The sequence below is a fragment of the Schistocerca nitens genome, chromosome 3, assembly GCF_023898315.1.
Source record: "Schistocerca nitens isolate TAMUIC-IGC-003100 chromosome 3, iqSchNite1.1, whole genome shotgun sequence".
NCBI lineage: Eukaryota > Metazoa > Arthropoda > Insecta > Orthoptera > Acrididae > Schistocerca > Schistocerca nitens.
Genome location: NC_064616.1, coordinates 248701027 through 248728690, shown reverse-complemented (window position 1 = coordinate 248728690; position 27664 = coordinate 248701027). Strand labels below are relative to the sequence as shown.

At 40.7% G+C, this 27664-nt stretch overlaps 1 protein-coding gene across 8 annotated transcripts in view; it reads left to right on the top strand.

Moving 5' to 3' along the window:
• Positions 1–27664, top strand: part of LOC126248210 (nuclear factor 1 X-type) — a 601762-nt gene that overhangs the window by 471669 nt on the left and 102429 nt on the right. For 6 of the 8 annotated variants that reach the window (XM_049949025.1, XM_049949027.1, XM_049949030.1 and 3 more), the window contains one exon: positions 19516–19611. The exons of the other annotated variants lie outside the window; for them this stretch is intronic. In XM_049949025.1, the coding sequence (XP_049804982.1) occupies positions 19516–19611 (96 nt within the window). The remainder of the gene's footprint in view (positions 1–19515; positions 19612–27664) is intronic. 8 annotated transcript variants of the gene reach the window in all.

Here is a 27664-nt window from a genome sequence, read left to right as displayed (position 1 = left end):
AGTGAGGATCTGTCTGAACGAAGAGATCGAGTAGAGGAGACTACAATGCAAAATGTTCTTGTGTTTCACGATAAGGCACCTGTGCTACTGTCGCAAATCGTCGAGAACTTGTAACTGTGGCTGCAGCTTCCACAAATATTGCAAGCAAATTGTTCTCTAGCCGTTTAGTCAATGAGTCTTACATTGGTAGCAGGTTTCTAGCTTTCATGGCGTGTCTTCCTCTAAGAATGTTACTATTTAGCTACTTCTATCTCAGAGTTGCAATGTACTAAGCAGTTTACTTTATAGGTCTGCACGCTCCGCTGACTCTGGGAAACTGTAGCATTACAAGCGCTACTGTATGTTTTTCAGTCTGGTGCTCAGCTGCTCCAGAATTTTGCATTAGCTGCGGTCGTTGTGAGCTGAATGCGAGCAGCTACAGTTGTTGCTGGAATGCGAAGTTTCGCAAGAGGCGCCACCGGGAAACCAGCTGATGCAGTGCAGTGCCACTTCTACTAGCAATCGTGCTGGTACTCCCGATGTTACTTATTTGTTCGTCGCTATCTACAGACGTATTGCCCATGCATATATAAGAGGTCAAGGTTGCAAGATGTTATTATGGTTCAAATGGCTCTGAGCACTATGGGACTCAACTGCTGAGGTCATTAGTCCCCTAGAACTTAGAACTAGTTAAACCTAACTAACCTAAGGACATCACAAACATCCATGCCCGAGGCAGGATTCGAACCTGCGACCGTAGCGGTCTCGCGGTTCCAGGCTGCAGCGCCTTTAACCGCACGGCCACTTCGGCCGGCGCAAGATGTTATTACATGTTACATAGTAGGTAGGTGGATAAAAAGTCAGTTTTTCCCAGTAAATGATTAATTGTAAAAACAGTATGTAAAAGTAGGTAATAACAAGTGAAAAATGAAAATTATTCGATTCCATAAAAAATTATTCCATTCCATTGTGGCAGGGTGGTACAGCAATCAGTTTCGAATGTATTTCAAAATAAAAACAGTCATGGTTGCAAAATTATTTAATGTCAATGCCGCATTTCACCCTTTTGCGGCATCATCAGAATGCCTACAAAAACAAGAAACCAATCAAATAATAACAGACAGAGGAAGGGGCATGGTCCTTTCTTGCATGACTACGCAGATAAAATGAACTTAAAGTAATAGAAACTTGCGTAAAAGTAGCTGGATATGAAACCCATTCGTCAAAACCATATAAAATGGGAAATGGACGCAACAGTAACTGGATATATTACCTATCTGTCATAAAAACACATAAAATGCACGGTGGATACAGTTAAAACAATTTTTTTTCCTTTATTGAATTTCGATTCCCCCCCTCCGAAGGCGGCGGGCAGGCAGCAGCTTAGTACGCTGCTCTTCAGCCTACAGAATTTTTAAAACGTAAGACAGACAAGTAACAATAAAAGCAGGCGATAAAACGGTGACTTAAATTGTAAAACGGCGGAAAATTGTGGAAAGTTAAAACATAAAACAAAGGGTTTGGCGATGCTAATAAAATACACAGGAAGTAGACAGGTAAAATAGTAGACAGACAATTAAAATACACGGCGACAATCTGGTTTCTGTTCGCAAGAGATATAAAAATCACACCCAGCGACAATATGACGTCCGTTCGCAACACTCCGGAAAAGACGCACAACATTTAACATTCACTGGAAACACTGCACTAAAAAGTCGGCACGAAGATGACACACAACAGCCAAGGGCGGATAGGGGGGGGGGGGGGTGGCAGGACAGATGAGGGAAAAAAAGGGGGGAAAGGGGGAGAGTTAAAAGAAAAGAAAACCGCTAGTATATCATCACGAAGGTACAGAAAGGTGGCGGACAAATTTCATACACATATCGCATGTTACCTTGAACACACCAGCTGACCCCACGATAGTACTACCAAATAGGGCCACGCTTGCAAAAAATAAGGACGATATGAGCCGCACGCAGCACAATGCCCTTTTGGCGTGCATACAAATACTACTGTGACAGAACGAGATGCAAACATCGAGTTTAGTGTAGCGAGAGGTGCCCAGGTGGCGTGCATGACCGGTGTAGGGCACATTTACGAAATATAAAAACTACGTAAATGTAGTAAATTAATATACATTTAAGCACACCTTGACGACCACAAGAAACCAAAAGTAAATTAAGGTACCCCTATAAAAAACAAAAAATTAATTAAAATGATGACCAAAAATAGCAAATCAAAATATTTTCTTAAAACTCTTATACAGAGTAAAATAGCTAAATTTTGGAGTGCTTGCACAGCATTTGCATATAAAACCAACAATCCAAACATCAAGACGTCAGGAACAGGGGCAGTCGTAAGCATTGCAAACTACTGACACAGACCTATTCCTAGTCATTAGAATAAAAATGTAAGTTGCACAATATAAAAAAAGGCAAAGTCACCTTCGATAAATAACGTCATTAATAAGTCCCCCTGCGAAGTATAACCTCCCCCCCCCCCCTCCGCTAACTTCATACGCAACAAAACAAGCAAGTTAAAAATTAGGCTGTCGACAAGATGAAAGGTATCACTGTGGCAACATTCCAAACTCTGGAAGCATTGTATCATAATATACTTGGTTTCTGCTAATCAGCTAATCGTTCAGCAACTTGTCTTTATCGACATAGAGATGTTTAACAATTTCCAACTCCTCGAGTAGATTCAACATTTTCCCCTTCTGAGCAAGGTGTAGTATTCTCACGTTTTCTAGTGTGGCAGACTGATGATTGCTTGATTTAAGATGTTCGTCAAATGCAGAATTCTGCTTAACCCAGCCTTTCTTCGTTAGCCCGTGCTCGCTGGACTTGGTCTTAAATTTCCAACGGTCTGGGCTATATACGACATTCCACAATCACTACACTCCAATTTATATACCCGACCCTGCATAGTTATCCTTTTAGGGGCTTCCATTGTGAATGTAATTATAGTGAAGCTTATTACCAGTAGTGAAAACAACACGCATATCATGGCTTTTAAAAAGCTTAGCCAAATCATAAGAGAGGTTCCCCATGAACGGGATCTTCACAAATTTGGACCTCGAAAACAGCGAGAGGGGGAGACCTCTGTGTTCAACCACTGACGTTTCTTCTTTATATACAAGTAAGTAGCTTATCAAAAATTGCAGGACTGTAGGCATTATTTGCAGCGATGAATTTCAAATTCGCTAACTCTTTATCTATGAAGGACTGGCTGAGCAGTGCACCACAGATTTGAAAAATCTCAACTTATACTGATGATGGCGGCAAGAGAAAGCATATATAATCGCTAGTCGTGCATTTACGGTAGATCCCAAAATATATTAAAATACGAAATGAAAGGAAAAAATAGAAAAGCAGAAGAAATGTGAGAAGGTCTCGCGCTCTGAGGGTACCGTACAAACTTAATTATGTATATGATATTTCATCTATAGGTTTTGACACGTGAGTTTGCAAATATCAAAATATGTGACATAAAGGGCCGTATCTTTTGACTACATAGACTTAGAAGTTTAATTTTTTTACATCGCCAAAGGACTGTATACCTTAGTATTTGGTATCATTTTCGGTTTGATACCTCTACCCGTACCTGAGAAAAGGGATCTTAACAGAAGGACAGAGAGGCGAATAACAAATGGCAAAACTTATTTTCGTGTGATATAATTACAAATTAACGATTTTCGAATTTTTTCCTTTACTTTTACTATGAAACGTTGATTTTTGCCAAATTTTATGATTCTGTCTCACTAGGAAGTACCCTATAGGTTTTCATGTGTGACTTTTCGAGTATCAAAATATATGACCTAAATGGCCATATATTTTCGTTGCAATTAGTTAGAATATCAATGTTTTTACACCGCCAAGGGACTGTAGATATTAGCATCTGACATAAATGTCAACTTGATATTTCTACCCTTTCCTGAGGAAAGGGGGTCTTAACAGACGGTCAACAAAATGATCTTATAAGGGTTCCGGTTTTACCGATAGAGGTACAGAAGCCTAAAAAGGGACGAACAATAAAAAATCAGGTTCTACTTTAAAATTGTGTTGTTGTATCAAAATAATTCATCTTGTCAACGTTGATCCCGTCTAGGACGACGTCCGCTGTACTTACGATCTGACATATTTATTTTTTTAACTATGTAGCCAGATGCCCTTCATATCGCCGCAGCCATCATTTCCTAAGGAAGCGGCGTCATGTGCACCACATGTGTGCGTATCGTGTGGACTTTGTTTTGGTGTGATCGTAATTTAACTGTCTGCGTATTGTATTTTCTGAGATGGAAATTGCAGACCAGCCCAGCATCTAGCTATACGATCGTCGGAAACCGCCTAAAACCCACAGTCAGTCTGGCCTGTGCGCCGATTCAATCTCCCTCCTGTCTCGTAAGCCGGCGCGCTTCGTATTACGCTACACGAGCGGGTCTCGTATCAAAGTACTTAACTGATTAAAACTGGTTAGGAACGATAAGGAAATACAAAGGAAAATTCGTCATCTGTCAGGGTCTATATACTCTGAAATGGTCTCAGAGCATGGCGCTGCTCCATCTCTACTCCACCCATCACCTACACTTAATACCTATCAACAGTCGTTTCAGTATCAGTAAATCTACAGTCCCCATTGCGCAGAACTTTCTCCTCTGTCTAGAAGGCCGACAGTGCCTCTAGATCTTCCTATCCTCGTCCACTAACCATTGTTACAGCTACAAACTAAAGGAAAACTGGTCAACCATTTCGCGAAAATTACGTCTCAACTTAGGTACGATCCGTTTCTAAATTCTGAGTCCTCTTGACAGCGCCTTGGGTTCTCTGCACGATAGCCGGCCGAAGTGGCCGTGCGGTTAAAGGCGCTGCAGTCTGGAACCGCAAGACCGCTACGGTCGCAGGTTCGAATCCTGCCTCGGGCATGGATGTTTGTGATGTCCTTAGGTTAGTTAGGTTTAACTAGTTCTAAGTTCTAGGGGACTAATGACCTCAGCAGTTGAGTCCCATAGTGCTCAGAGCCATTTGAACCATTTTTTCTCTGCACGATAGTGGTGGGGGATGGAGCACCCTCTAGAAGAGGCAGATAAGAGACAGATGGCATATTCGACCTCCAATACCACCAGACACGAATCAATATGCTCGATGGTTTCCACAATGGACTAATCCCCTAACGTGAAATGTGTTCGCAGCTGTAAATGTGGACAACCGTGAGCTGTACGATGGAATGACGACAGTGAAAATTTGTGCCGGACTGGGACTCGAACCCGGATTTCCCGCTTATAGTGAGCGGTCTCTTTACCATTAGGCTGTTCGAGTACGACTCGCGGTCAGACCCAAACTTCCGTATGTTGTCAACCATGTATCTACAACCCGCACTCGTACACTCTTTACGTATATTCCCTTACAGGGGAGGCATTTTCCATTATACAGCTCATAGTTGTCCATATTCGCAACTGCGAATACATTTCATGTATTTCAAAATGGCTGTAGTCGCCGCAGTGCCTGTTCCTGGGGCATGCATGCATATCCGAAGGAACATTACATCGTTCTTCTGAACAACACAGGCACCTCAATATCGTACCGTAATCCCGTTACACCTCACTACAAAAAATTAGTTCAATGTCCAGGGAAGAAACTTGTCCAACCTCTGTTGTTGACTCGTCAATGAACCTCACGCTTCCTGTTTTTCAGTCGACCTAATCTCTTCACTCGATCAGGCTATCATTTCAAAAGCTATTTTCCCCTTTACTGCTTGACGTCTGACGCACATAGAGGTAATTACAAACGGAGATTAATCCGAAATGGACAAGGACAAGAGATATAAAGAACCATTGTCTTCCTGAAGCAACCATCCCGGTATTTACTAGAGCGATATGGAGAAACCTATACCAAGATGGTTATGTTAACTTCTGTGACCCAGTACAGTGCACCATTCTCTCTTAGTACTGCTTTAGGTGAAGAGCAAGTATGCGTTGTGCGAGAGATGTAGCAGCATGATCCTCTGCAGTCTCCTCGCAACACCGCCAACGCAGGAGACGCATCTAAGCACTGACGAAAGACACCAGTCAGGGATGCTGGAATTGTCTAATCTTAACGATCTGTGACGGCAGGCAGAGTCTACTAGGAACAGTACTGGCATTGCTACCGACAATGACTAGACTAAGCATCAGAAAGGCCTACAGCCAGATGGCTCAACGAAACAAGTGATTATATGACTGCAAAAACACTCTCTTACTGAATATCTTGTCACACATTTTTGTTTCATTACTAAAATATCGCTGCTATATAATTCTTACAGAACAGGGGTACATGCTTTTCGAGTGTTACATCGAAACATGTTCTAGCTTAACACAAAAAAGAATTCTGGACGTGATGCCGTATTATATTGTAAAATAATTGCCACCGAATAAATCTGACAGTTCAGCCACGGTTGCAGAGGCCTTTCTATGCGTACTTTGTTGTCCAGAGTCCATTGTATTTCGTCATAACTCCTCTGACATTACTTCACAACTTTAGTGGTCTCCTTTGGTGGACCGAGCGGGGCTCTGCTGTTGTCTATTGCCTCTTACAGTATGTGCTATGACGTAATGTCATGCTCCATAGAGGAGGCATGACGAAACGTAATGGACCCTGGACAAAAATGGACACCAGTAGCTGTATAGAAAGTCCACTTTCAACCGCGGCCAAAACTTGGCTTTTATTCACTGACAGTTATTCTGCAATATGATACGACGCCATTCCTAGAAATCTTTTATGTTAACTTAATCTGGCCGCACGAGCCCACGCAATTATATTAGTGCTTCATTAATAGAGTATTTCTGCTATGCAATTCGTGCCAAAGAGAAATACAGGTTCGAGCTTTCGAGAATTTTGTCTTCGATTACTGGAGTATTTATTATGACAGCGAGAAATATTTTTTTATTGACTGCTTCCGCAAAACTTTCTGCTTCATGGTGATTAAGCGTTTGTTGCGGACCGCGTACGCCATCGACATCATTCAGACCTCCCGAAAAAATTTGACGCGGGAAGATTGAGCAGCTGTTCTTAGTGTAGTGAACTTTTTAGGATAGTTGTTCTAACATTAATTCACATCAGTGTATTGACAATCGGGGAAAGGAAACAGGATCCAGTTCGAAACGGATTTGGCAAATAATGCAGAAAGATCGTTAAGCTGATCCTTGGGCATCCCACCCAGTGCCATTAGCAGTGCTTACCGTCTTCAAAATAAATGGTTCAAATGGCTCTGAGCACTATGGGACTTAACAGCTATGGTCATCAGTCCCCTAGAACTTAGAACTACTTAAACCTAACTAACCTAAGGACATCACACAACACCCAGCCATCACGAGGCAGAGAAAATCCCTGACCCCGCCGGGAATAGAACCCGGGAACCCGGGCGTGGGAAGCGAGAACGCTACCGCATACCGTCTTCCGGAGTACCGGGCTTCACTAATGTTGGTTTCTACGGTTTCTTGTAATCACTTCAGGAGGATGTCGGGATGGTTCCTCGAAATCGCCACACCCCCTTTCTTGCCACATCGTCATCTATGAAACAGTTGATCTGACGAAACAGAAGAGACGTTAAGTCTGGCCTTCCCCAGTTGTACCTTATACGCCAATTAAAGTGGATTCGCACTGTTTAGTATGTATAGTAAAGTATAGACAATAGTTAGCCAAGAGTGTGAAAATGTTGTCAGCCAAAACCGATGTGGTGATTTATAAACATATATTCAGTTTTCAGCTGCTCGTCAAATAGTAATATAACACAATTAGTTCGTATTCTGTCTCTTTGTTAGCGTTTATCCCGTCGTACGGGTTGGCTGCTCTCACGAATTGGCAAAGTTTTTTCTACGAGTATTTTGATTTTGTGGCCGGATGCATTTCCCGTCGCCAACACTCAGTTCGTATTTAATGTAACTAAAGTCGATCGAAAGGCTTCAAATATACAGGGTACATACTATAACTGCTTGAAACGTACCACACTGTCGTAGCGGAAGTCGGAACGAACAATTTGAAGGCGAAAAATGTGATGTAACACATTTGTCTATAAGCCGGAAAACAACCTGAGATCGACTTTCAAGAACCATCTAACATACAGCGCATGCGCGCCGCGCAAGTTTTGAATATCGTGACGCCTTATTACGCCATCGGCTAAGCAGATGAGATTTTTAATTTTTGTATCTCCTTAACATTAGCAATTTAAACGTTCCCGTGAGGTTGATCAGGGGAAAAAAATTTTGTCAACAGTATGCAGAAACTAATTACGTTTGCCATTCGATCTAATCTTAACCCACACAAGCACAGCAGTATCGTAGTAAAAAGGCTAGAAAAATAATACGATTCAGTTGTTAATTTTACGCCGTTAAAATTCACAACATTTTGAGATAAAATTTACACAAAAAAGTCAGTTTTACAATTTGTAAGTGCAAGAACAAGATGTGTTTAATATCTGAGGACGATTTTAGCGAGAAAAAGAAAGGAGCTTTAAACAGTTTAGACCATATAAGCTGCTGACATAAGAGTGCTGTAAGATATTTAAAATCTCGCGCCTTTGTACACCAATTTTAGGCTGTTTCCCAATTTGACAGACCGCAAGTGTCCTGTATCAAACTGCTCGTCTCGACGTCCCCTACATTAGTTTGGTACGTTGTAATCTGTAGGGTGACGCAGCTAAGACAGGCCATAGCAAATATGTCCACAACGAATATATACTGGCTGATTCAGCTGCCCCTATCTACGGGTTTTGTGCAACCCGCAACGCCTTCAAATATCACGCGCACTATTTGCAGTCTTTCGCCTTCTATGTGCAAACTGTTGGTCCTACAGCAAGAATGTACAGGGACTTTTATAGGGAATTTAATGCAGTCGAATTATGTATTGGGATACGTTTTCGCTAGAGGCTGTAGCTTTCGAATTATTCAAGAAAAACGTACAAAAGTGACCTTCAAACAGTTTTTCTTGAGTAACTTGAAAACTGTGGCCTCCAGCGGTAACATATCCCAGTAAAAAATTCAGCTACATAAAATTTCCTATAAAAAGGCCCCGTTAATTTTTTCTGTAGGACTAATAGTTTGCATACAGTGAGCGAGAAAAGACGAAAATCTCGCTTGTGTTAGGGACAGCTGAATAATCCTGTATATTTAGCAACTGTTTTCACTAACAAAGCGACCGCACCTACTCGTAAACACCGATTTTGTCCAAGTTTATGACATATACAGGACTTTGTCATACATGAAAGTGACAGATGTGGAGTTTCAGATGTCAAAGCGTTCAGAAAAAATAGTATTTTTGGCGCGGGTCAGTCAAGTCATGGGTTATTTACATTAGCATAGCTCCCACGTAGCGGTTGGGTCAGCGGAAAGCGTGCAGAGCGGTAATACGAAGGTCGTAGGGTCGAGTCTGTAGACGCAGTTTTTATTTTCAATTTTTATTTTACTTATACTGTAAATAAACCGAAATAGTGCTCAGTGTATTGTGTTTATTAATATTTTCATAAAAGGCATTATTTGTAATTCCGCGTTTTTCTTTGCCTTTCCTTTTCATTTTGTGAAAATATTAATAAATACAATGTATTGAGCATTATTTCGGTTTATTTGCAGTGCAAGTAACGTAAAAATTGAAAATAAAATTTCCGCCTAGGAACTCGACTCCACGGCCTGTCGCATTATCGTTCTTCGTTTCCACGGCGCCAACCGCTGCCTGGAAATTACGCTAATATAGGTAGCTCATACCTCTCCCGACTCGCCAAAAATACTATCTCTTTTAAATCCCTTGGCCATCTGGAGTTCCCGCGTCTGCGACTTTCATACCTGTCCAAGCCCTGCGTACACCACAAATTTGGACGAAATCGGCGATGACGAGTTGTAAGTTATTGGGGACAACATGGGGAATTTTCTGATAGACGCAAGTAATTTTTCAAGTTTGTATCTGCTGAATTATGACACCGAATACCCTTTTTTATGGGACTATATTTTTTCTATAACTTTGGAAAGATACCTTCAAAAGTTATTTCAGTGACATAAAATGTGTGGAATTTGATCACATAGTAACAAGATAAAAGCACATCAAATCACTGTCCCACCTTCAGCAGAACAGACCTCTTAAACGACTACCCTGCTGTAAGTAAACATACACTGAAACACCAGAGAAACTGGTATAGGCATACTTATTCAAATACAGAGATATGTAAACAGGCAGGAAACGACGCTGCCGTCGGCAACGTCTATATAAGACAACAAGTGTCTGACGCAGTTGTTAGATTGGTTACTGCTGTTACAGGTCATCAAGATTTAAGTGTATTTGAACGTGGTGTTATAGTCGGCGCACGAGCGATAGGACACAGCATCTCCGAGGTAGCGATGAAGCGGGAATTTCCCCGTACGACCATTTCACGAGAGTACCGTGAATATCAGGAATCCGGTAAAACATCAAATCTCCAACACAGCTGCGGGCAGAAAAAGATCCAGCAAGAACGGGACCAACGACGACTGAAAAGAATCGTTCAACGTGACAGAAGTGCAACGCTCCCGCAAATTGCTGCAGATTTCAATGTTAGGCCATCAAAAAGTGCCAGCGTGTGAACCATTCAACGAAACATCGTCGATATGGGCTTTCGGAGCCGATGGCCACCTCGTGTACCCTTGGTGACTGCTTAACACAAAGCTTTACGCCTCGCCTGGGCCCGTCAGCATCAACATTGGACTGTTGATGATTGGAAACATGTTGCCTGGTTGGACGAGTCTCGTTTCAAATCGTATCGAGCGGATGGACATGTACGGTTATGGAGACAACCTCATGAATCCATGGACCCTGCATGTCAGCAGGGGACTGTTCGAGCTGGTGGAGGCTCTGTAATGCTGTGGGGAGTGTGCAGTTGGAGTGATATGGGACCTCTGACACGTCTAGGTAGGACTCTGACAAGTGACACGTACGTAAGCATACTGCCTGATCATCTCCATCCATTCATGTCCATTGTGCATTCCTATAGGCTTGGGAAATTCCAGCAGGACAATGCCGTGACACTCCACACGACCAGAATTGCTGCAGCGTAGCTCCAGGAACAATTTAAACACTTCCGCTAGCCACCAAACTCCACAGACATGAACATTTTGAGCATATCTGGAATGCCTTCCAACGTGCTGTTCAGAAGAGATCTCCAGCCCCTCGTACTCTTACAGATTTATGGACAGCCCTGCAGGATTCATGGTGTCAATTCCCTCCAGCACTACTTCAGACATTAGTCGAGTACATGCCACGTAGTGTTGCGGCACTTCTGCATGCTGCCGTGGGCCCTACACGATATTAGGCAGGTGTACCAGTTTCTTTGGCTGTTCAGTGTGTAACTCAGGTACGGTCCGTGAGTTTATCTGTCCGCTTGAAGCCAATAAGTCTGTCCTTACCGTTCTAACGATCAGACCATTAGCTCGTGATGCTATTGAGACTTTCGTATTACATACGACGGTCTAAAAAATCGGTATGGTTTACGTTTATAGTGAATGTCGTCAAACTGTTAGAGCAACAGTGTGGTTGTATCCTGATTGTATCAAGTAATTAATAATTTTATGTGACTCAATGGCTCCGTGCAGTTATTTCAGTTGGACGCTGCTCCGACGACTTGCGTGTACTTAATTGATCCCAGTAATCCAACTGCCAAAAGGCGACATAGTTTAACGTGGAATCCGAAACACGGCGGCTTCTCACGTCGTTGATAAGCGAATGATAGATTGAAAATGGAGAGAGAATTCTCGTCGTTCGAACGGGATTCGATACCCCAACCTCTCGCTTTACAGGCATGTGCTTTACTACCAGGCCATCAGCCTCGGCGCTGCCAAGGGAAACGTGGGACGATAAACAGTTCAGACAAGAAGAGAAGAGAAGCTTCTTAAATGCAGCGCTACAAAATAATGCTCAAGATTAAATGAGTGGATAGAATAAATAACGAGGAGGTAATAAATAGCATTAGAATGAAAAATAATTTATGGCACAACTTGACAAAAAGCGGATATCGGTTGACAGAAAACATCGTGATGTCTCAAGGAATGGTCAGTTTGGTGAGGGAGGTAAGTATGTGTGTGTGAGTATGAGGGGGACTAAAAATCGTTGAGGGAGACCAACGCTTGACTGCAATGAGCAACTTCATATTGTTGTGTGTTGCTGTAGTTATACAGATGTGAAGAGGCTTGCAAACAATAGAAAAACCTGTAGAATTACATCAGTTCAGTCTTCGAACTGAAGACCTCAACATCATTTGACCCAGGCGGAGAAATTTTCACCGTGCGTATGGTACGGTTCACCCGATTATCAGCTCAGAGTGCTATTCTACCGCAGTGCGAGAGAGGTGTACACGAGAAGAAAGTACACAATGAAACTTCGCGCCTGGGATGTGAATTACTTGAAGAGGTATTTGAATCGGAGCGTTCGCTAACAGCCAGCTTACTGTGCGGGGTTGGCCGTGTATATATTTAGACTGTGCACTACGACATCGTCAGTTGACCGCCACATGCTCCGACTCAGTTGTACGGAGAAACGCCACACTTCGCAATGCTGCCCCGCGGGTCTTTCACTGCGGACGGCTAAGTGTCGCTATCTCCTTTCTTTTCTCTCTGACAGCGCCAATTACATACAGCACGCACCCCCTGTCGTACCCTACTTCAGTATCTATTTTCCATCATCAACGTTATATTGTATGATGCCTACAGAATCCAGACGGAGAGGGCAGCCGGAGCAGATGTAATTAATATCTGCTAGCGAAGCTCACCTTTTTTTACGGTCTCTTAAATAACACGACAGTGTCGATCAAATTACGTCAGTAAATTCAATTTTTGTTCGCAGTACCTCTCATTGATAAACTCTATAATAATTACAGTCTTTAGCTGCAATCTACGATATGCCACATTAACACATTACCGTGCACCGAAATTAAGTTGAAATATATTTAGCACTGTGATTAAACAACTTCACCCGTTTAATAATAGCAAACAACAGTTGAGATGGAATGATAAATTTTTCGCAGGTTAAAAAATCCTTTTGTTAAAAGTTGCACATTAATTATTCTCGATCTTCCACAGCCCACCTTATTACCACTCATATTCATGTTCATCTGCTCGTTAGAGTTTAACATAAAATGGATTTTTTTGTTCTGTACGTCAATACATCATTTAGCTATCACATGTTTCAACGTAAATAATTGTATCATGCAACTTACACTTATTACACTTCTTGCGTTGCCATCTTTTTCTGTTCCTTTATAGCTACAAAAATACCTACCAAGAATGTAAGGCAGTGAATTCGTCTTTGCTGGCTCACTTAGGGTAAAGGCGACAGTCCTGCAACATTCGAAAATAATCTGGATTCTGAGAGTTTAGAAATTAATAGATAATAGAAAAGAGTCCTTTGGAGAAAAGAGAACGACCTATATGAATATCAAGATCTCAGATGGAAAACCAGTACCAAGCAAAGAAGGGAAAGCAGAAAATTTGAAGGAGTATAAAGGGATGTACTTGAGGGCAATATTATGGAAATGGAAGAGGACGTAGATGAAGATGAGATACTGCGTGAAGAATCTGACAGAGCATTGAAAGACCTTAATCGAAACAAGGACCCGGGAGTCGACAACATGCCGTTAGAAGTACTGATAGCCTCGAGAGAGCCAACCATGATAAAACTCTTTTATCTGGTGAGAAGGATGTATGAGACAGGCGAAATGCCCTCAGACTTCAAGAAGAATATAATAATTCTAACTCCAAAGAAAGCACGTGTTGTCTGCTGTGAAAATTACCGAACTGTCAATTTAATAAGTCACGGTTGCAAAATACTAACACAAATTCTTTACAAAAGAATTGAAAAACTGTTAGAAGCTGACCTCGGGGAAGATCACTTTAGTTCCAAAGAAATGCAGGAACACACGAGGCACTACTGACCCTAAGACTTCTCATAGATAATAGGTTAAGGAAAGGCAAACTTACGTTTATAGCGTTTGTAGACTTAGAGAAAGCTTTTGACAATGTTGACTGGAATACTCTCTTTCAAATTCTGAAGGTAGCAGGGGTAAAATACAGGAGCGAAAGGCTATTTACAATATGTACTGAAACCAAATGCAGTTACAAGAGTCTAGGGGCATGAAAGGTAAGCAGTAGTTGAGAAGGGAGTGAGACAGCGTTGTAACCTATACCCGATGTTATTCAATATATACACTAAAAAACCAGTAAAGGAAACCAATGAAAAATTTGTAGTAGGAATTAATGTTCAGGGAGAAGAAATAAGAACTTTGAGGTTTGCCGATGACATTGTCATTCTGTCAGTGGCGATGGTCGAAGTAGAGAAGATATAAAATGTAGACTGGCAATGGCAAGAACAGCATTTATGAAGAAAAGAAATTTGTTAACATCGAGTATAGATTATTTGTCAGGAATTCTTTTCTGAAAGTATTTGTATGGAGTTTAGCCATGTAGGGAAGTGTAGCATGGACGATAAACAGTTTAAACTAGAAGAGAATAGAAGCTTTTGAAATAAGGTGCTACAGAAGAATGCTGAAGATTAGATGAATAGATCACGTAACTAATAAAGAGGTCGTCAACAGAATTGGGGAGAAAAGAAATCTGTGTCACAACCTGACTAGAAGAAGGAGTCGGTTGGTAGGGCACATTGTGACACATCAAGGGATCACCAATTTAGTACTGGAGGAAAGCGTGTGGCGTAAAAATCGTAGAGGGAGACCAAGAGATGAATACAGTAATCAGATTCAGAAGGGTGTAGGTTGCAGCAGTTACTCGAAGATTAAGAGACTTGCACAGGATAGAGTAGCACCAGTCTTCGGACTGAAGACAACAACAATAACAACAGATATTTTTCTCAGTTTGAATTAGAAAAAGGTTGGTTGCTTCTACTATATAAATTCTATCTAATTAATTTTTTAAAAAAATTCCACACAGTGCATTCTTCATATTGCTCACTTTCGTAATTACACTTCAAGAATCTCATATTGCTCCATATTCCGACAAATAAATTAGTCTATCTAAATTCAGTTACGTTTATGCTCTCACACATATCTGCTGTAAACACACTCACTGATGCTGTATCTCTCTGAAATAAATTTCAATGAAGGAGACGTAATTCGTCCAATGTACATGAACTAAAATTAAGAACTTGAAGTAAAAAATTATTATGTTTCTTTCCATGGGCCAAAATTGTGGCTAAATTCCTCCTGTGATCGTTCGTAATAAACTGGCGTCCTTTTTTGTCCACAAAGACGTATCGTACATGTGAACAATGTCTCAAAATCATTCTAGTATGACATTCATCAAGAAAACTCATAAGAGCACTTTACCGGAGAATGGAAAGGAAAACTAAAAGGAGGTTAGCAGAAGACCAGTGTGGTGTTAGGTAAGCAGGGGGACTCGATAAGAAGTTGTAACCTTGTAGGTAATAACAGAGAACAGTTTTAGGAAACACAGGTAAACGTGCATTGCGTTCGTAGATTTAGAGAAGGCCTTTGATGTTGTGGGATGGAACAAACAGTTAGGTATTGTGATATCAATTATAGGGATAAAAGACATTGTCCTTATTCTTGAGTATTGTTCATCCATCTGGGATGCTTACCAGGTAGGACTGATAGAAGAGATGAGAAGATCTAATGAAGAGCGGCAGGTTTCGGCACAGAATCGTTGAGTCGATACGAGAGTGCTACAAAGATGCTCAAACAGCTACAGTGGCAGACGTTACAAGAGAGGCGCTGTGCATCACTGAGTGGTTTACAGTTGAAATTTCGAGGGAGCAGTTTCCAGGACGAGTTGGACAACATATTATTTCCTCCTACACTCATCTCACGAAATAATCACGACGAGAAAAATTGAGAAATTAGAGTTAATACAGAGGCTTGCCGACAATCAGTCTACCCACGCTCCATTCGCTAGTGGAACAGGAAAGGAGGATCAGTTAGTGATATCAAAAATACCGTCCGCCACATACCGTTAAGCGGCTTGCGGAGTATGATCTAGGAGTAGATGCGAAGCTGGCTAGAGGCGTCAGCACTAACTAAATTACAAAAGAGACAGAAACCAGTAAGGTGTAAGCAGGGTTGCTCATTGCAATCACTCGTTTAAATTGCACAATGAGGAAAGCAAAGTGCTATTTTCATGTGGGAGTGGTTTTTCGCGGACAGCATATCAGCATGAATTAACAATAGACGCTGAAAGCCAACAGTTATTGAGTCCGATACTTAATGTAACGGAGTTAGTGCTAGTTAATTGCTATAATACTGATTTTTTCTGTCTAGCAAGTGGGAAAGATGAGAAACAAATAGGCAAAAAGACATAGTAGAAATAATTGCACGAAACAGAATTGGTTTCTGTAAAGAGCAAAAACGGCTGCTATGACTCTTGGTACCAGAGGAAGAACCATCAAAAGTTGTATTTGGAGCACACTGTGAATGGGTGCGAAGCGTGTACGTTGGGGAAGAAAGAAATTAGATGATAGAAACCGTTGAAATTTGGTGTTATAGAAGTCGAGATAGGATGGTTTGGCACATATTACGTCGTGAGTTGTTAATGAAAACTTTGGTTAGGAAAGAATCGCAGATTCAGACATAGACATAAAGACACAGGTTGGTCAGAAGCTGTCTGAAAAGCTGGTAAATGAGTTGCTGGGTAGGTTGTGCTGATAAACAATTATTCAGAAAAAATTCGATACGTAGTACCGTTTCCGAGTTAATTAACATTGAAGGTAGCCAGTCAGACCGTTGAGCGAGCAAATTCAAGAGCCCCACCCAGAGACAGTGTCGCCTAACATGATCCCCGTTCGGTTTCCTAAAACCCAAAAGAGAATGATACAAAAGTTGGACATAGGATGGTGGTAAGTAACTGACCAGAGCCAAAGACTGAGCTGTCTCTTGAATTATCATCTACGCTATAAGAACAAATGACACTAATTTTATCTGGCAGGCCTATTGAATTTGTGCGCGCAACGGCCTGCTTGGCTAACTTTAATGCTAATTAACTCGGAAATGGCGAAACGTACCGAATTTTTTCTTAACAATTGTTTCTCACCACAACCTACCCTGAAACAACCTTACAAGCTTTTCAGACTGTTTTTGACCACCCTGTAGATGTACATCTGCGAGGAATTTGGATGCAGCAGTTATGTTGAGCGTCCGGCCATCCTGATTTAGGTTTTCCGTGATTTCCCTAAATCGCTCCAGGCAAATGCCGGGATTGTTCCTTTCAAAGGGCACGGCCGACGTCCTTCCCCGTCCTTCCCTAATCCGATGAGACCGATGACCTCGCTGTCTGGTCTCCTTCCCCAAAAACCACATCATTCAGTTATGTTGAAATGGAGATTATAGGTAACAAACGGCAGGAATGGATAACCCCTTAGGGCGAATGACCGAAACATCAACAGAAACACGTCACTACACTCCAGTAATCAGTTCTGAATTTCTTGTAAATTGGATGACTGATATGCCATTTCAAAGTATGTACTAACAACATCAGCTGGGTGTTAATATCCAAAATCAAACTCATACATGTTTTGTTTGCTGCATGACATATAATTTGTTAGCTGAGAACGCCTTGGGTATTTTTCAGGCCGCACGAGAATATCATTTACAGTTTGTAGCTTTGCCATGTCAGTATCAGTGACTACAAGATCCCGCGCAACCTGCAGTTGATAGACACTTATTGCAGTCACCGAGTGCAACTTCATAATCAGATACAGTTACGCATAATACAGAACTATTGAGCAGTGGTACTGATGACTCAGGCATAACCTTTGCTTCGGTTTCTCTTTCTAACATAAAGTAGTAATGCACTCGGTCTCTTGCAGTAGGACGCTGGTCGCGCACAGCAACTAGAGTAACACAAATCTGCATAGTATACACCTTAAAAAGCGATTAAGTTAACTATACATTTACAAATAATAAAACATTCAAGTTGTATGACAATATTCATTGATAGACCTCAATAAGTAAGCTAGGTTCAAAATTAGACAGGAATTTTTTGTCTGCTTTCCTTCGTCAAGTGTGAGCATACCCCTGTAACTATTTAGTGTAGATCACTGTGTGTAGAGTCTAGAGCTGCTGTTGATGCGGAGAGAGAACAGGGGAAGGGGGTTGAACAAAGCCTCAAGTAAAGGCGAAGAGTCTTGGAATTTGACTCAAAACGACGGCGCAGATCTGGCGATCAAGAATTGTACACCACTATATCTCATCTCCTTTCAGCCATATTCTGATCAAAAAATTCTTTCATCATCTGGGTTAGTACCCATCTCCTGAAATTCAATACCTGACCCCACGAGCGTCTGTTAGCAACAGTGGCTACCAAGTCGAATTTGGAAGGAGTTTTTGTTGTTGTAACCTTTATTTGTGTGGTTTTTTTTGTATTAATCCCTATTTTTCTAAGAATCCTTCAGCTGAACAACCGATGCTTATCGCCAGAAATTTATGGTGTAGATACACGGCTACAAACAGCCATTGAACACAGGTGTACTGATGGATGATTTCCTTCTTACTATTCACTACGTGATGTAGAATCACTTCCTGATGTTCACTACCACTGACACGCATATTCCATGGTGCCAGATAGTATTTCGCCTGACGATGCTTGGAGAGTATGGTGTCAATCCGTTGGAATTATACTCTTCGTTGTTTCTCTTTTTCATCATCTTAAGCTGTCCCTAGCTCAACCGGACCTGTTCGTAACAGTTCCTGCAATAGAAGCATCTGATGACTTGTCTGCATATTCTCATTAGAATTGGAAATTTCTGGATCATCCACAGTCCTCTCACACAAGGTGCCATTTACACGAATTCCTCATTCCTCTCAGCCACGACTGGAAAGTATAACGATTGCTGATGGTTTGTGGTTAGTTTACAGCGTCGAACGACTTATTTCCAAGCAGAAAAGTGTTGTTAGCGCTTATGTATTTGCCGACGCGGTCCCATCAACTATGAAGTCCCGTATGGCGCAAGGATTAAATAAGACCAAGTATCAATTTCAGATACCATTAAAACTCTCTCCGCAAGGTTTTTCCATTTCAAAAAGCTAGGCAAAAATTCAAATTCGACTGAACTACTTGAACAATGTTTCTGTATTTTATTCCCAAATATCCTAATTTATAATAAAATTTGAATCAAATAACTGTCCTAATTTATCGAACTGAGCCCTTTTAAACTAAAGACTTGCTTATTTAGTCATCACATCACATTAAGGCTGTATCTGGTGCATCAAATATGTCGTTTTATCCATCATATGAGAAAGAATACTGAAACATAAGTTTCTTTGTGCTATCGACGGCAGACCTGTCGTAGCACAGTAATTTTTATTTTGGTTACCATGTTATTTTGGAAAGTTCCTTGTCATTTGCAAAGCCAATAATTTTTGAATTTTTCTTTCTGTTTTCTTCCGGTGGCAGAAAAGAATCTGATCAATTATTTTAATCACTTTGTTCGCTTATAAGTAGAAACCATGGGCGAAGGCTTTTATTTTTAGTCAGGCTTGAAATTTTCATTTTTGCGAAGTCCATATTTTTATTGTGCTTTGCAGGCTACACTCACAACCCATACAACGGAGTCGTATGCAACGACACGATTTTAGCCACTGGAGTCTTCTCATCCAAAGAACTGTGGAGTCTTTCCAAAGGTATGTACCCACGAAGAGAATAGTAAGCCATACAGTGCGAATACCATAACTTCTCTTATTGTTGCACAATTAGGAGAATGTGCATGATCACCAATGTCACTTCACGACACTGAACTGGTTTAGCGGCAGTTGTAGAAAAAGGAAATTTTGTAGTGTCTATAGTTTAAAGAATGTTTTTTTTCTAATTCTAAATACAGACAATATTTCACCTTTAATGAGTTAGTCTACTTAGAACTCCACGCAGCGATGTTTACTCAATCTCTCAAAAACTAGAATTGAACGAAACGTGGAGACATTAAAAAAAAATTCTCCCCGGCTAGCACTGATGCACTTTACATCCGATCACGGTGATAAATCTTCCTTTCTTGCCCTACTGAATACCGAACGATTTTCAGTCATTACAGATTGACCATTCCGTTACTCTGTGACTGAATGCAGCTGAAATTCCATAAGTGACTCTTAAATCAATTACATTACTATCAACATCACGTGTACTACGAGAAACTCCACCTGTATAATCTGTGGTTACTACTGCTGATGGATTTGGTGGATTTATTAACAAATTTTAGAATTAATTAATGAGATTTTTAACCACATTTCTTTGGCGATATGTAAGCTTAAAGCGTTGCGCCCCAGCTTGCGAGAAAGCGAGAGGACCCAGACGCGGAACGAATCCACACCTCGGTAGCTGAGGAGGAGGAGGGGATTAATGTTTAACGTCTTGTCGACATCGAGGTCATTAGAGACGGAGCACAAGCTCGGATTAGGGAAGGATAGGGAACGAAATCGGCCGTGCCCTTTCGAAGGGACCATCCCAGTATTTTCCCGAAGCGATTTAGGGAAATCACGGAAAACCTGAATCAGGATGGCCGGACGCGGGTTTGAACCGTCGTCCTCCCGAATACCAGTCCAATGTGCTAACCATTGCGCCACCTCGCTCGGTTCCCGTAGCTGAGGCACTGTCTAGACAGAGTGTGGTAACCAGTTTCCCATACAAACCTCAGCCTCAGAAGCACAACACAAAAAATTGCACTACGAAAACGCAACGAAAAAAAATCTAAATCACTCGCAAACGCACAGCTGTCACTCTCATCTCAGAGTAAATAGTTGCGTAAACACAGGAATTGCAGCTACGTCTAGGACAGTAAGAATCATCTTTGCTCTGGTTAATGATTTATATTTCGTATTATCTTTCGTATGCTAACATTTCACATTCTGAAACGGAAATATAATGTCAGGAGAGTATCCTTCTTACTAACGTGTCACTCTTCTTAACGGATGCGGCCATAGGCACACTACCTAACAGGTTTCTTTCTGTGGGCATAAAACATCGTCACCACTGTTTATTCACACATTCACTTTCTTACTTTATAGAATTAGAAATCTATATTAACCAACAGTTTTCCTATGGTAATACTAACTCAAAAGACACACAGGAACATTTTGATCGTGTTACCCTTTGTATGAGAGCATTACATCGATCGTCCTTACATCTACTCAAAACCGAAAACGGAAAATTTCTTGGAACTATCGAATTGCATGACCTTGTCTATTCACCACTGAAATTATCTTCAGTCTGTTATCTCGAGTCTTGAAAGATTCACCATTGCGATGGCATAATGGGAGGTTTCTGTGATACGAGAAGTGTCTTAAGGTCCTCTTACTACTGAGCGCACATCTTTGCTGAGACTGGTAGAAATTTCTAATCCACGCTTTATGTTCGTATATCCTTAAATATGTGTGATTATTCAAATAAATATTTCAGGAGATATTCGAATCTTTACGTCGAAACCTGCAACGGCCTCCACTGCGTCTAGGTTTTCCTATACCAGATATATCTCCACATAGCATGACTTAATTCACTTAACATGAGGAAACAGTGACCGGCCATGTTTAGTTATCAATAACGATGTTAATACCTACGTAAAAATACCGCGGCACCTTTCTTCGCTATGAGGGAATTTGTAAGTTGTAGTAAATCTTTGAGTTTTTCGGTAAGCAGTCTTGTGTGGATCGCCGTATTCTTTTCATTTACGTTTTTTTAACTTAATTTAATTTGATTTTTTCTCAGACTCCACGCTGTCTGTCTTTTGGATGCATGGCTTACACGACTTTTTAACAATGTCAGATCGTTTTATAACTGTGTCCCATCCCTCGCACTAATCAGTAGTGAGCTTGCATGATTGTGAAGATTAATCTTATTTGCTTACCAACTTGTATTAATCGCGTAGATATCTTACTCTTGTGTACTGTTTTCTGGCTTACTGTGCGGAAACATTTCGATTTAGGAAGTAAACGAATGTCTAGTGACGTATTTGGTTGCTTCCAGTGTCTGATATTTTTACAGAGTTATATATTGGCGAAAATCGTAAGAGTGTATAGAATTTTAAATTTTAGTCCTTTTTACATTTTCAGTTTCATTCTATTTCTTACAACCATCCTTTTCTATTTTGTGTTAACCTGTGTTCTTCTCATACCTATGCAAACAACAGTTATAGGCGTTTTCTGACAGGTCATTGTAAAGGATAGGTGCAGATTTGTTCTAAGATGGTTTCAGAATGAATTCATTCGTAACAGCGAATATTCTGATTTTATTTATTTACTATGGTTGTCAACGTTGTACTAAAGAGCCATTACCACCCAACAACTGAGCATCGCTCTGGATAATGGTGGCATGCCGGAAACAAGCTCTGTTAGCCATAGGTATTAGAAAGTAAATGTTCATTTTTGGTATACTGCATAGGGTATAAATAATTTTTCATAGCTGAAGAGAAGACAGCATGGATATGCGCCGTATTAAATACAGGAGAAATTGACATATATCAGGAATCGGCTGGTTCAAGAATTACTGTATATAACTAGATATATAACAGTAGAACATCCACAGTGTTTTGTCTTTATTTCTTAAAATAATCTTTCTAAAAAGAGTAACTGAACAATCCATGACCATGTATTAAATTTGGTTTACATTAACAGATCCGAAATTATAAGGGGTGATATTAAGTAAAGTCGTCACCGTTTACTATTTTGACATTGTGCTGTTGTGAACTGTTGATTATCTGGAAATTATTTCTTGTGTCTTATTCCCGAACATATGTAATTTCACAGTTAGTTTCTCTTTTCCAGTTGGAAAATTTCTACATTATCAGATTTGCTTTTCAGTTGACGACACCGCCTCCATATACTTCGTACGCTACGAAAACATTCCAAATGAAGTTGCTGAGAGTACACGGAAATTTCACGGAAGTAAATAACGGGCATTCTTAAATAAAACGCCTACATCTCTTTCCAAATTTTCTTGTGTTTGTAGGCCATTAATCATTCTTTTCCAAGAACAGAGATAAAAGTGCATGATGCATACAAGCATCGGAAAATTTCCGCTAACACAGACACCTAAATCCAAAAGGTCTATAAAAGAATCGTTGTTTCACTAGATTTTTGTCGCAGTTAGTTCCACATAGTTGATTGTGATCTTAAATTAACTTTCGGTTAAGCGTATCTTACAGGAAAATATTGCGACCATGTGCGTTAAACATAATCGATAATACGAGTATTTAGGAGGTTTAACCTCAGTAAATAATGTAATTTTTTTTTTCTTTGCTTGAAATATACGTTGGTATTTTCCTGCTTAGTTGTACAGAAGTATAAGTTAATTAGCAAATTACACAATTTTGCACAATTGTGACGCTGATAGCTACGCTACCGAAACTGTATTTTCGATGGCTAAAATACTCTATCAGGTAAAGCAAGTAAACACATCTGGAGACGAGATCACTAACAAACACTAGTTTTGTTGCACTCGGCCCGGATGTAGCCGGTTTGATTCATGCAGCAGAAGGAACCATCACCAGCAAGGGATGAAAGGTTGTGGCATAAGTTTCCGTATCACCATACGAGGCCGGCCGGTGTGGCCGTGCATTTCTAGGCGCTTCAGTCTGGAACCGCGTGACCGCTACGGTCGCAGGTTCGAATCCTGCCTCGGGCATGGATGTGTGTGTATGTCCTTAGGTTAGTTAGGTTTAAGTAGTTCTAAGTTCTAGGGGACTGAAGACCACAGATGTTAAGTCCCATAGTGCTCAGAGCCATTTGAACCAATTTTTCACCGTACGATGTGATTATGTCATAAAACCTAGTATCTCATGGAGTGAGGCATATCACACTATTAATAGTGATCCGTGAGACCATTCCCTAGGAACGGCTACCGGCCTGTCTTGTCTCTAGCTCACATACACACACACACACACACACACACAGTCACCGATAACACAAACACTACAACAGTTATACACACAGTCATCTATATGACACGATTGCATACAAGGGGCAAAATACGCAATTCACAATGGAAGGTACGTAATCGGTGCGAATGAAGAAACCCTTTTCGATTCAGGCGACTGAACCCATACGTGACGCAGCAGCCAACAAGGTGCTACATTGACATTAACATTATCGAAAGTAAATCACAAACTAAACATCAACTTGTGTTCTGCGAAATTAACAATCGAAAAAAATATAACGAAAAACTGGGAAGTGAGCGCTAACGCTAAGGCAAGAGAAATTGAAAATTCCGTAAGTACCTAATAAAAGGAAATCCATCCATGTAATAACAAATATTACCTTTTATAACAGTAAATTAATTACAACATTAAGAAACAAGAGCACAATGCAGATATCTGAATGAAGACTTACTAAGCACATGTGAGTAACAGAAATGGTTGTCTCGGTTAAACAGAAACTTCAAAGTAAATCCTTTATACGTATCTATCCAAAAAAAAAAAAAAAAAAAAAAAGCTCTCTGTTAAACATGTTTTCATAGAAATTATTGTAGTACCTGAATTTACATCATCTTACTGTACCTCACTCCAATAATATGCAGAAATTACGCGCAAACGGATCTTGAAGTAACTTTTTTGTTCGTTGTGAATCATAAGCGGTCAGTCTGTGATGAGAACGTGATAACTAGTAATGAGATGTCACCACAGCCATGTATTCGACCACAAACTCAAAGAAGAACAGGCGTTTTATTTTAACAAGTCATTCCATGCGATGTTTCAGAACATATATTTTCAAGTAATATATCCGTCAAGTATTTCGAAAATGAAAAACACAGTTACGCGTTACTAGGAAAGACAGGCATCTGTTCATGTAAAACAGCGTCTGGAAGTGGATTATTCTTAATTTTTCTGAAACCACAAATATGGCATTTTACTGCTATGGCTTCATTGTACGGAATGCAGAAGAAAGTTAGGAGTTTAGTGTCTCGTCAACGTCGAGTTATTTATAGATGTAGTACTAGCTCGGGTTAAACAAGGATGGGGAAGAAATCTACAGTGATTTTATTGAAGGTATCATCCTTAAATTGTCCTGAACCGACTTATAGAAATCACGATAACCATGACTAAGTTGCCTGGGCATAGCTGGAACCTCGTTTCTCATTAACACTCCAGTTCATCAGCTATCACGCCACATCGTTCACTCTATCGACTGACGTGAGGGAGTATGGCAGTTGTCTACATTTCGGCATAGCGGTTCACCCTCTCCCTCCATCATGAACAACACAAATACAACATTAATACGCACAAGTAGGCATAAATGCGCACTAATCTCATTCGCCTCCACTAAAGGAATACGCGTAGGATTTCGAAGGGACAGATTTTTTTATCTAGTTTGGAGACTAAACAGTCCCTCCTGTTCCCGTCACCAACAATGCTGCCTGGATTTTTTATTGTTTAGTAGAGATTATATTGTATGTTTTAATAAACACTAAACAAATCCCAGCTTTCGTCATATGTTGGGTTTGACGACGAATGATTCTGGGCCGCCCTTTGTGGCCGAGCGGTTCTAGGCGCTACAGTTTGGAACCGCGCGATCGCTACGGTCGCAGGTTCGAATCCTGCCTCGGGCATGGATGTGTGTGATGTCCTTAGGTTAGTTAGGTTTAAGTAGTTCTAAGTTCTAGGGGACTGATGACCTCAGAAGTTAAGTCCCATAGTGCTCACAGTCATTTTTTGAATGATTCTGAGATACACGCAGTGTATATTCGTGTTCTCAATTGGGAAGAGACTCGGCGACGTTACTGGCCAAGGTAAGGTTTGGCAAGCACAAAGACAAGCAGTAGAAACTCTCGCCGTATCAGGGCGGGCATTATCTTGTTGAAATGTAAGCCCAGGATGACTTCCCGTAAGGGGCAACTAAACGGGGCGTAGAATATCGTCGACGTACCGCTGTGCTGTAAGGGTATAGCGTATGACAACGACAGGGGTCATACTATGAAAAGAAATGGCACCCCAAACCATCACTCCTGGTTGGCGGGTTGTATGGCGGGCGACAGTCGGGTTGGTATCCAACCGCTGCACGGGCGTCTCCACACTTCGCCAGCCATCGGGGCTTGATGGAAGCGGGACTCGTCAATGAAGACGTTTCTGCTTCAGTCAATGAGGCTCCAGATCGAGGGCGTGTCTGGAGACGCTCTGGAGCTACAGCGGGTCATACATATACAACGAAACAATACTCTTACGAAGAGCGATATACAGACAACAAGAGATAATTATTGTATTGTTAACACTGATTTTATGAAGGGTAGGTATATACAGACACACAAAGGGAACATCTTTAACCACTGGCATGTTTCATGTTGAAATCAGCGCCCACAGAGAACACATCTGTTATGTGCTGCCAGTACCAAAGCCATCGCCAACCATTAACTGCACCTTATCTTTCACAGCACATTCGATTATGAGAGTGATAGCTCAGTTAGTTGAATGTCACGCTGGTAACCGAGAGAGTTTTTATTGTCACCCGTCACCGCTATGAATTTTGCTGGCCGTTAACTGGGACATCTGCCATTGAGAATACCATATGTTTGTGAAAAATGCTGTCACATGTTAGATCAGGCCCCGTGCTGAAGTGTACCTACTCCTTAGGAATGGACCTACGAATTAAACAAAATTTAGGTTCAACGTCCCGAAGACAACAAAGTCAACAGAGACAAGCGTGTAATGGAAATCGGCAGTTGGTATGATAACCATCCGGTGCCATTTAGAGTAACTGCAAAAAAACTTTAACTGGAGAAGCTTAACATAATTCTTTAAGAAAATCATGCGTGAAGGTCGTAAAAACGAAGTTGCTATATGGTTACCTAGAGATGGATGTTGATTGTACAAACTTACAACTGCTTAAAAACATATAAATCTGTAAAATAATCACATCATTGAACAATTAAGATGTGTTTATGTACTATTTATTTAGTCCAGTCTCATCTAAGCAGTATAATTACAATGTATCACCAAATGAACTCGAAATTTATTCCCGTATTCGGAGAACAAATGGTGCAATCTTTGAGCCATTATATTGAAACGTGCATTATATTAAAATATTCTCGTCTAATAACGTTTTAAATTAAAGATTATTTTGAATCCTATAGTCAACCCACCTTTCAGTATTTTTTCACAAGGTGACTTTATTTTCCTCATTCCGAGTTTCATGCAGCAGTTCAGACGGAGCACCTTCCGTTAAAAAAAAAGTCTGTAACAGAAGTGTGACAGAAATATGAAAAGGAATGAAAAAATACAAGCGGTACTCTCCAGATGCTTCAGTTTTTTGGAGAATTTTCCATCACGCATGACAGCCTTCGATGTTTAGGCTACAACCATCTTACCACAGTCTGAATTATTTCCTTTTTTACCACCCATTGCAAAAAGTGCCAATATTTATCATTTTATAATTAGTGAAAGCTTACGGTTACCTAAAAGTATACTGGCTGCTGCAATCATATTATTCTAATGGGATATCACACATCATCTGAATAATCCACAGATAAATTCTGAAAAACCGTTTTGAAAAACGATTTCTCTGTCATAAGCGATATGGCTCTTTAAGTCATAAACTATTTGACGAATGAGTGACTAGGCTTCACAAGCAGTAAGTATGATGGATCAATTTCCATTTTCTATCAGATTTTCATATCAGTGCTTACGTAAAAGTATGAGTCAGAACATAACTCCTAATGCAAGATCTACGATAGGCTCTGATAGAAATCGTTCGTCTGTGGAGC